We start from the raw sequence: 11,001 nt of genomic DNA on the forward strand, positions 1-11,001 counted from the left end.
CATGCTTCACACAATTCTTTTTTGTAACTTACATGACTAATTTTTTTAACTACATCCACCACATATGGTTAATAAAAAAAACAGTTTATATTAACTAACACTGCTTTCTTTCATTAGATTTTTTGTTTTTTCAGCCTAGTCTTCATTGTTTATATACTGTCATGTTATGTGTGACAACTAGCAAACCTCTCTTCATCTTTCTGAACAGTTCAGGTTATCTTTGAACCATGACTAGGACTACATCTGTTCCATTCTATATATTTTTTTCTTCTTCAGTATTCTTCAATCCATCCTTTCCCCTACAATCCACATGCATTTGCTCTGTATCACTTGCTTAAAACTTTGACAAAATGGCGACATTTCACCTGTTTATTTCTGCATGTCGGTCACTAGATCACACATGGCATATTACTTATAAAGCATCTGGTCCAGAACTTGTGCATGTTCTGTCTGGTCCATGATAATGTTAGTTATCACTCAGAATGTCATTTTAAACCTGATCCTAAAATGGATAATTCTGTGCACTTGAGCCCAAATCTATAAATTACTATAATTTACTTTCACAATGAACTCAGCCACCACTTAACCTAAGTTACAGAAGCACATGAATTTTGTGTGGCGCGGCTCAGAGCACTTGCTAATGCATAACTTGCTAGAAAATGTTTATTTTCACATGTGACATGAATTGACTGCTGACTGTGTTGAGGATTAGTATTTCTTTACATTATCAACTTAAAGTTTAATATGCTTACGTATTAATACTAAGTTAAAAAATTTTTTTTCTGTTTTCATTTGTGAAAATGGCATCCTCCAACATATACAGTCAACAGCTCCGTTTCCGTCAACATGTGTATCATTTGCCTCACCTGTGCCATTTCCAGTAAATGAATGTTTAGCTGCTATGGTGATTGGTATGCTTCAGATGCATCGGGATGACAACTGTATTTTGTGCTTTTTATGTTTTTGGTACGAGGGTATTTCATTTTTCTTTGGCTATGTTGATTTTGTTTTTGCAGCAGATTGTCGCTTTTGTGGTTCCCCACCATGATCATTGCATGGACTAATTATCCTTTTTGCTCCTCTTCTCTCTCCTTCTCTCCTCTCATCTCTACTTCACCCTTTTTTCCTCCTTTATATTTTCACCTTTCACTGTTCATCTGTGAAAACAATCAACCACGCTACACTTTGTTTCTTGTCCTCTCTTTCTTTTTCTTTCTAAATCTGTCCTTTGCTCTCTTGCTTATGGCAGCCACCCTTGCGTTCTCTCTTGCAGCGGCGGCAGCAGCCGCTCAGGGCCCGCGCCTCATAGCGGCCCCCACAGGTCAGGTGTTGCCTCCCCCAGCACTCAGACCCCCAACACCAGCTGGGGCGCCCATCATGAACCTCATCCGGCCTACTCAGATGGCTGCCATGCTGCCCAATGGCACCCCCACCCTGGTGCCTCCCACACCGGATGCTGGGCTAATCTACACCACTCCTTACGAGTACCCTTACACCTTGGCACCCACCTCCCTGCTGGAGTACCCCATCGAGCACAGTGGGGTTCTAGGTAAGAGAGCCTGGGGAAGCATGGGTGCAGCAGGTACAGCGGCCAACTTTAGCCAGCCTGGACACGATGGCAGCTTGTTTTACCCCGGAGCTGGGGTGCTGGACGCGGCTACCATGAGCCACAGTCAGGACTTGTTGAAAGGTAAATATGTTGTGTCCACCTGAGGATCAAAACAGACAAACTCACAGGGTGGATGTGCTGGTGAAGCTCTTGGTGATGGGATGACCAGCAATGTGGCTCATATGGACACCACAATTTAAAAGGCAAACAGGGACAAAAATGACCTTGTTAGGGCCAGGTTGTTAAGTCTCTTTCTGCTCTTTAAGAGGGTTATTTCACTGTTTTTTGTTACTCTCACCAAACAAATGTGCTCTCAGGTGTACATTGCCTCTTTTCTGTAAGGTTTATAGGAGGACTTTCCTCAGTGTGAGTTGAGGCACACTGACAGAAATACACTCATACATACAGCTTGCTCTCTAACACTTTCATGCACTGGCCCGGAGGCATATTCAGTCTGGCGGCAGATCCCCTTGGATTTCTGCAGCTTTTGAAATAATTTTTCTGTGCCGTTTTCTGCAGGCAAGCCTTGATGCCTGTAGATAGTCCCTCTCCCACTCCCACTGGGGATGTTCATTAAATTCCTCCAGTCTTCCCTTTTTTCTTTTTCTTCCCTTCCCTCCATTGTCTTAGCGTCCCTGCTCTTGAACTTGAGCCTTTTGTGCTTATACCTAACATTCCCCATAGTTTCTGTGTCAGGAGGACAGTTCAGTACAAAGGTCCATATATTGCTGTCATTGGTGCATAAAGCTCAACATATCTGCTACCAAAGAGACAACTGTACATCTTTTAAAGAAGTAGTCTGATATGTTGACCATATGTTGCTCTGCGGCTAGGGATGTCACATTTTATTTCACAGTTAATCAGGGTGTTAAATGTTACAATTAATGAATCGTAAAGATTCCTAAATATTGTCACTTTACATGAAAAGAAAAACAAAAAAAAAAAAAATCCACCAAATTCAAAATCCAAAAATCAGCTTCTCTCGCCCAAATAATATCAAATTCAGATTTTTAATATGAGCAATAACTTTGTTGTTTACATTAATTAAAAGGAAAAACAAAATTCATTAATTCTACAGATTAATCTCTTTGCATTGATGTATAAATTATGACAGTAGTATATATATATATATATATATAAATATATATATATATATATATATATATATATATATATATATATTTTTTTTTTTTTTTTTTTTTTTTTTTTTTTTTTAAATGAATCTTTTTAGTAGATTTTTTTGCTCACATACAATAATGCTTGACACATACAGTGTGTCCAGGTAAACGGCTTCTATGACTAAGTGTGTTTTCCCAGCCACTGCTAGAACAGTGTCACTTTCTGGGTGAATGGTAGTTCTTTGACAGCCTCAGTTAAAACTTAGACCGATAAGAAATGTTCATTTGAATTTTAACATTTATAGTGCTGGGAAATGAATTAATGCATAATAAATATGATGATTTTAAAATCGTGATTGTTTCTTTTACAGTAATCGTACCAAGAAAATCAGTAATCGTGACATCCCTAACAGCTGCTTTAGTAAGCTGTTTCCCATGTTGAGACAGAAGAGACTTTGTCAGATTGTGTCCACCTTTATGCTTGACATAGTGTTCCTCTAAAGTCATCGTGTGGCAACACCGGACACGAGTGTGATTTTAGCTGACCTATGTATCTGAGGTGCCTCTGAGGACATGTGTAGAACAGACAGGGGCAGCTGACTGGCTTTTCTCTCTTTAACTTGCAGGTTTACACCAGCTTAGTGCATTTTATTTACTCACACTATCGATTGGTGCCTTCAGCAACACAGGGCCCTGTGGAAACACTCTCACACTCACACACTCTTATGGAATTGGCTCGACTGCATGCGCTACTGTATCTAAGCACTATCGGTTCTCTGAGAGATGATGTTAGGCCATCTGCTCCTTCAGAGTAGTTTAGTTGGTTGCATAGCTATCAGCCAAAACCCAGGTCTGAACAATGCCAGAACAACGTATTTCACATGGCTCCCGTTTTCTCTTGGAATGCTTGATTTATTTTTCTTAATTCCTTCACGCATCACATATTTTGCAGTACTTGAACATACTGTGACACACAGACTGTGTTATGTATATGAATCCATGTCAACCACTGCAGTAGGAAGAAATCAGTTGTGACAAATATGGGAGGAAAATGACAGTCTCTGCCTTCTGTGAGCAGATTGACCTGGAGAGAAATGGTGAAAGTGGGAAAGAGAAAATGAAGGAAAGAGGGAGAGGCAGGTGGTGTCTGGCACTATTCAATTACCATCAGAGCTGTATTGGATTTCCCCACCTTTCAAAATAGAGAGACAAATTTCTCTCAGTTCCCATTTGGATCTCACAGGAAGAATCACATTATTTTTCTAGACAGCCCAGGAGCCCGTACTCTTCACCTGCCCCCTTTTCAAAGAGCCCCCATTTAACTTTGAGCACTGTGGAATTTTAGTACTTAAGTTATGCATTTTTGAATACCAAGAAAAACTCCAAAAAGATGCATTATTTTTTTCTACTACATTTTTCTACATGTAAAAAGAGAGAGAAAAAAGAAAGATATGTGTGGTGTGTATATGTACTATAATCTGTGTATTGTATAATCCAAGTATTATAAATCATAATGGTTAAAATGTGAATGTTATTATTGTAAAAGATGACTGTTTCTGCCCTTAAAAGTGAATGGTGTCTAACCTTGTGGACCTGTTACAATCTAGGTGCAATGGCTACTAAAGTGAGACGGCATGACACGCGGGTCCATCCTTACCAAAGGATTGTGACCGCTGACAGAGGTCAGTTTAGTCTTTTAGCTACACTTTGCTATTGACTGATGCATTTTAATGATTATTTTGCCTCAATGCCTTAGTTGGGAAATTGTATATTGTGTTTTTTTTTTCTTTTTTGTTTGTTTCCTCCCCCCCCACCACCTCTCCTACCCCGTATATCCACACACCAGCTAGATGGTTGACTGTGGTATGCACATTTTGTTTACATTTAGCACCTAACATATGCAGTTTGTATAGACTGTGTATATGTCAAAGCTCAGGCAAAAGTGATCTTAAGAAGTTTTGGTTCATACAGCTGTGAAGCCAGGATAGGTAAATACATTGCAGGCAGTTTTGGAGGTGTATAATGACATTCCTCTGATGTGAGATTAGAGTCTAAAATGGGGCAGGCTTGTTCCCATACATGATTTATCTCCTGGGCTCATAAGGAGCAAAGACAAAGGAGAAGCATGTCTATTCTGTGTCTGCAGAAGACAAGCAGCCCCGCTGCTACCAGGCATCATTTCACCATTGAATTCAAATTTATTTGGGGTTTTTATTTTTCTATGGAAGATATACACGCACAGACATTAGCTAAAGTAGCTTGCATTCTCTCCAGTGTATTGCAGTTATATTGAAATGAAGCTAAATACATTTTTTTTAATATTTCAGTTGTACATGAGGTACTGTCATTTTATATTTGAGCATTTTATATCAAATGTATTTATGGTTTTGTGTATATTTATATTATATAAAAAATATACTGCTAAATAAAGAGAAAGAATCAGAAAACATTGATTCATCTATTCATTGCACATTTAACACTAGTCAGTTATCCCTCACATAACTAGTTATTTTACCACTAATCACACCATTTGCAACTTGCACTCCAACCTGGAAAACTCTAAAACACTAGATTATTTTTGTTAATTTAATTATTTGTTGGGCCTCTCTTTGCTTTTGTGTTGTGGGTTTTTTTTTTCAGGGGGTGGGGGGTTTGCTGCTTTATTAAAACCACCAAGCTACCTGATTGTGGGCGGGGCTTAGCAGTTGGATCATGATGTGACACCATCATGGTTATAATGATATTAGTTGGGTTCATCTCATAGCAGCAGTGAAATTAGGAGCGAGGGAGGGGGGAGGGGGGGCGACATGAGAGTTTGCATTCATTTTATTGTTAAAATGATGTCATTCCAGTCTCTTCTTGCTGACACTAATATCCTTTCTATCTTTTTTTTCTGTTTGTTTTGTTTTTGTTTCTAACCACCTAGCCGCCACCGGCAACTAACACATGACCTTCTGACCTCTGAACTCTTCACCCAATGACGAGCCGCCCCAAGCCTGCCTGCTGATCAGTTAACTGGTAATTGCCTTTTGCTAGCCTCTCGGACGCAAGTGAAAGAGAGAGAGAGAGCGAGAGAGAGAGAGAGGCGCCTGCCCGTACAGTTACCCTAACACGTTCTGACAAAAAAAAAAAAACATAGAAACCAACGCAGAATCTTCACTGAAACACAACAAAACCCAACAAAGTTGTGTATTATTCATTTTTTTTCCCTCTGTTCATTGAGTTTAATTCCCATTCTTTCTCTTTCTTTTTCTTCATGAATCATGTACTGGGTGGACGTGTTTGTGATATTACTCATGAATCTGCACTGAATTATATAGCAATAAAGACACCCACCCTACCCTGCCTACCCACTCCCCCTCACTTGCTCTGATTTGGTGACCTCACTTGTTTTAAGTCAAAGTTCTTCATCTCTGTGACGCAAACCATTTGGTTTCAGAGTAATTACATAATCACCCTCATTCTCCCCTCCTTGACCTAACCCCGATCTAAGCATATATATGAGCGTATCTGCTCCCACCCTGTTCAAACACCCACCTGATGCGAGAGAAAAAGAAATGGAAGGAAAGAGAACATACGCTCAAATTAACTTGTTTAATTTCTGTCATTTTTCACATGTATTTTAGTTGTTGAGCTCTGTGTTGTAATGATGAGCTGACACATTCTGGGTGTGCCCCTCTAAACGGCTTTCTGTCTGTTTTTAAAAAAGCATGGCTGAAATGATTGCAGAAGGAGCTTTTTATGATTTATGTGTTGTTTTTTTTTTCTTCTGTCTTGATTTGTTGCTTTCCTTTAGTCATTTTTTCCACTTGATTTAGTTTTTTCTGTTCATATTTGACTAATTAGCTTTGCCTATGTAGACCAGCTAAAACAGAATCCAATCTAAAGTCAGAGGCAGGCTGCAGAAACTAAGAAAGGCAAGTTGGGAGGGTCACTTCTTGGGTTGATGGGTCTGTGTGTGCGCGTGTGTGTGTGTGTTTTAATTAATACTACAATGAAAGTAGGGTGTGCTGAGGCTTTGGGGACATTGGGGCAGTGCTTATAAGCCACTGACCATTGCTAAGCCCCCATCCACACTACATCCACTATACAGTGCCTGATGTATTTAGAAATATATCTCAATGAGTTAGCTGAGCTGTGATCAACAAATACAAAAGAAGAAAGAAAAAAAAAGTGTTGTGTGCATATTTAGCCAAAGGGTTTTCCGGAGAAATATATATCTGCAATTATGCATCTGTCTCACAGAGGGCTCACTTTGTGATTTTTAGAGTTTGGAAGGGTGTGAACTTTTGGTGCCTGCCTTCAGCTGAAACCGAGCCAGTCATTACTGCTCAGTGTTTTTCTGAGGTGAACACAGGCAATTAACACTAAATTAACACGCTCATTTACAGTGCGTTGCTAGGGGGAAGGATACTTTGAAGTTCTGTACATAAAGGATTTCAACATAAAAACCTGGCTTCTATTTTGGGTTATTTTATCAGCCACATGAACAAGCAAGTTTTAATTTCTATTATCTCTTTTTTTTTGTTTTCATCTCAAAATTCAGCCTGTTTTCTGTTTTTTAATTTCAACTCCACTGAATTATTTTGTGCACGTTTGGGCACTAGGTTGGTATAATCTGAGCCTTCCTGCATTTTATAAACTATTATTATTGTGTTTGTAAACGTAAAACATTAAAAAAAAAAAAATCCAAAAGTGCATCCACAATGTGTCACATCTCCCTCTGATTATAGTCTAGGTTCTGAGCCCACAATCCTTTGTTTTACTCTCTCAAGAAAAAAATAGGATGTGAAAGCCATGCCTGCCTGTTCAAATTGCTTTATACATACGTTATATATATATATAAATATATATATAAATATTATAAAATGTAGATATCTGTCATTGCATATACAAATACAGAAGAGAACAAAAAAAACCATAATTTTACAGGGTGCTGGAGATGAAAAAAAAAATTTATCTATTTTTGGCAATTTTAGCTTTTGATACTTTACTTGCAGTTATAAAATTGAAAAAAAAAAAAAACATAAAAATGTTTCGAACAGTGTAGAAGAAAACAGAAAAACTTCGTGGGTGGGAAAAACGTGCTGTTACCTTGAATATGATTGGAAAAGGAAGACAAAGACCAAAACAGTTATAACCCTCTGAAAGCTGGTGAGATCACTGAGACAGACACCTAAATGGATCAAAATCAAAGTGCCTTATCAACAGTGGTTTCTGTTTTCTAGTATTCCAGTTGTGTTCAATAATATCCAGCACCCACCAAGATGGCGCAGAGAGGAATGGCTAGTGTTACACGCTCTGAATAGTCGAGCAGGGTAGCTCCCACCGCAGCGTGGCGTTACTGAAGTTATTCTATGCAAAAAGAATGGCAGTCGTTTTGACCAGCTAAAAATATGTGCCATGGTTTTGTCTTCCTGAAATCATTTTTTTTTTTCCTTTACTTGATGGCCCTTTACTCTGCTGTACAAGCAGGTTTTGTTGTCTTTTTTTTTTTCTTTATTTTCAATTTTAATGATCATATAAGATATTGTCTTGATTTTTTTGGTAAGTGTGATTAACTTCCTAGAACAAATTGAACTGCCAATAGAGACCCAGTAGTCTGCCAGAACATGTTGTGATCATGAGCTGAGAAAAATACATAAGACTCAAGAGAATGGACAGGAAAGTGGGGGTCCGTCCCCACTGGCGGCACGTCGGTTTGTTTCAACAGCTGAAAACTGAAAGCATCCAGTCGTCTCTGTGTCGAGTTGACAACAAAACTATCAATACAATAATGAGATTTCTAATGGACAAATGAAGCGCTGGATAATGAAACGAGCAACTCCGTTTCACAGCCAAATAGTTTTCAGTTATGGAAACAACCGGTTTATCGCTGCAAGGTGAAATGACATTAAATTGAGGAATTTTTAGATCCAATATGACCCCTGGCAGTTTTTTTTTTCTTCATAGCTCTTTCATCATGCTGTTACGCCGAAAGGTCAATGAAATTTTCTTTTTCAGTGTTATTTTAAATTGAAATGCAATATTAAAATGGAGCAAATGATGGCAATTCAGCATTTGACAGTATTAAGAAAATTCCCTCTGCAATGTTACAACTTGCTTTGTCATTGTGAGCGGCTGGATAAGTCCATCAGGTGAAAGGTTGATTCTATACCTACCGTATTCTCTCTGGCCTGCCTACTACATGTATGATAATGTAATTAACAGCCATTGTTACAGGTTTATAATGTATTTTTCTAATCTCATTTTATATGTATATTAATCATGTTTCTGAGTGCTTTTTCTTTTTTTTAATGAAACCCACTGCAACCCCCCCTCAAAACAGCCCTCTCTTCTTCCCCCCACCTCTTCTACATCTTAAAATGTCTATTGTGGGGAGTGTTGCCTTTTTCCCTGTTAAATTTTGTTTTCTTGCCAATTCCCAGCTTGTTTAACTCATTAGCTACTTTATTAGTTTTTCTTGTCATAAGTATTTTTACATGCTTGCATTTAGTTTTCATGGTGTATGCTGTTATTTTTCTTATTAACCTCTTGGCATTTATTTTAATAAAACATTCTTAGTAAGAATTTTACTAACTTGCTGAAATTTTGTCTTGTGTTTTTAACCGGTTTCATGAATGTATTACCTTGGTCTGGTTTACGGACTAACACGATTAAAACCAGTGTCTGGCCACAACTTCCACTGACTGACAAGCACATTACATAAACACACACATGCACAAAGCCATCTGTGCACATGCGCTCTACATACAACCACAGCACACACACAGCCTAACTGGAAACTGCACGAGTTGATAAGCGTCCCTCACTCCGCTCACGCACTCTGCTGACACTCTCTATACTCGCCCCTCTCAGTTCCAGCCCTGCTGCTGTGTCCCGTCGTCCCTCTTGGAGACGACGACTCTGTTAGTTGTCATGTCCTTCTGTGTCACTGACCCACCCCCACACCCACCACCACCCCCGTGTGGCGGCGGGAACGTGGGTAGGTAGGCGATGGGTGTATGCGCTGCAACAATGCTTGCAATCATTCTGGGTCAGCAGTTTTCCCTTAAACAAGGCACACTGTGTTTAAAAGGGAGATTTGTCTGTGCACAGGGGTTATTCTCAAAGTCAAAAACCCTTAATCCCTAAAGATAAAACTCCATTTACCACAAACAGCCTTTCTCTGACTATTAGTTAGTGCAGCACTAATCACAATCTGCAAAAATTCTGCACATTAGTCATCTCAAAAGGATTAATTTCACTGTGAAAATGTTGAGCAGAACATCTCATCATGCACTCTAAATGTAGAGAGTTATTTACAACTCACACTGGGGGCAAATTTATAGACGACAGTTGTGTGAAAGTCTAAAGCCGTCTTTTTTTCCTTGCACCCTTGACTCGTTATGTCTGGATAGCAGCATTACAGCTATCTCCAGCTGTTGTCCCCCCCATTCAGCCTATTAATGCACCAACTAATACCGGCCATTTGGGAGCTTTATAATGCTTAGACACTAGTTTGCCACGCCAATGTGAAGTGCTTTGGGATCAAAACAACCTTACTGTTTCTTTCTGTGTAAAATGCTGATATAGCTTTCAGCTAGCCTCTACTTATTGTTTTTTCAGGGAGATTTTTGTCTGAAGCTCTGCCAGGGCGCGTTCGTTCCGACTGTCCCAGGGTTCTTTCATCGCTTCTCTCTCTTTTTCCAGCTTCTCTCTTCCTTTCACTAATTCGGAGTATTGACACTGACACACAAGCGAAAGATTAACTTTATTAATCCTGATTATTACTTTAACCCACTGAGTGGCGCCTCTAGATCTTTTTTCCCCCTCTTGTTGGTTTTAAATCTGCACAACAAACAACTCGTGTTGCAATTCTTCTCTTGCCTCAGCAAGCACAGAACAAAGGTTTGAAGTTTCTAACATGAAAATTAACATCTCTGTTCTTGCTGAGACTAATATTTTGTCTTTGATCTGAAGACAGGTGATTTTATTTATTTATTTTTTTTTTTGCCTCAAAACCTTGTTTTGAGACATTTACATTCAAACATTTACTTTTTTTTTTTTTTTTTTTTTTTTGATTGGCTCATTTTGTACTGTTCTGAGTAACTTGAGCTTAAATCCGTCCAGTTACAGTCTATAATTATGCTCCAAGTTTCTCAGTGGCACCAGGTTATTTCCTGAAGCACAACATGTGTAAAACGTTGCAGCTGTTCGGTAAAAAGTGCCTTTTTTCTAAGATTGGGAAATTATATATTTTTGTACTTTAATCATTTCAAGTGCTAATTTTCT

At 38.8% G+C, this 11,001-nt stretch overlaps 1 protein-coding gene across 6 annotated transcripts in view; it reads left to right on the forward strand.

The window, feature by feature from the left end:
* The window catches only part of qkia (QKI, KH domain containing, RNA binding a), a 67,662-nt gene extending 58,360 nt beyond the window's left edge, over positions 1-9,302 (forward strand). The window contains exons 6-8 of one of the 6 annotated variants that reach the window (XM_041971736.1): positions 1,250-1,690; positions 4,335-4,409; positions 5,654-9,302. In XM_041971736.1, coding sequence (XP_041827670.1) covers positions 1,250-1,690; positions 4,335-4,409; positions 5,654-5,670 — 533 coding nt within the window. In that variant the 3' untranslated portion in view covers positions 5,671-9,302. The other 5 variants (XM_041971739.1, XM_041971735.1, XM_041971738.1 and 2 more) reach the window with 5 other exon arrangements.
* The last annotated feature ends 1,699 nt before the right edge of the window (positions 9,303-11,001 follow it).

This window comes from Melanotaenia boesemani, chromosome 20, assembly GCF_017639745.1.
Source record: "Melanotaenia boesemani isolate fMelBoe1 chromosome 20, fMelBoe1.pri, whole genome shotgun sequence".
NCBI lineage: Eukaryota > Metazoa > Chordata > Actinopteri > Atheriniformes > Melanotaeniidae > Melanotaenia > Melanotaenia boesemani.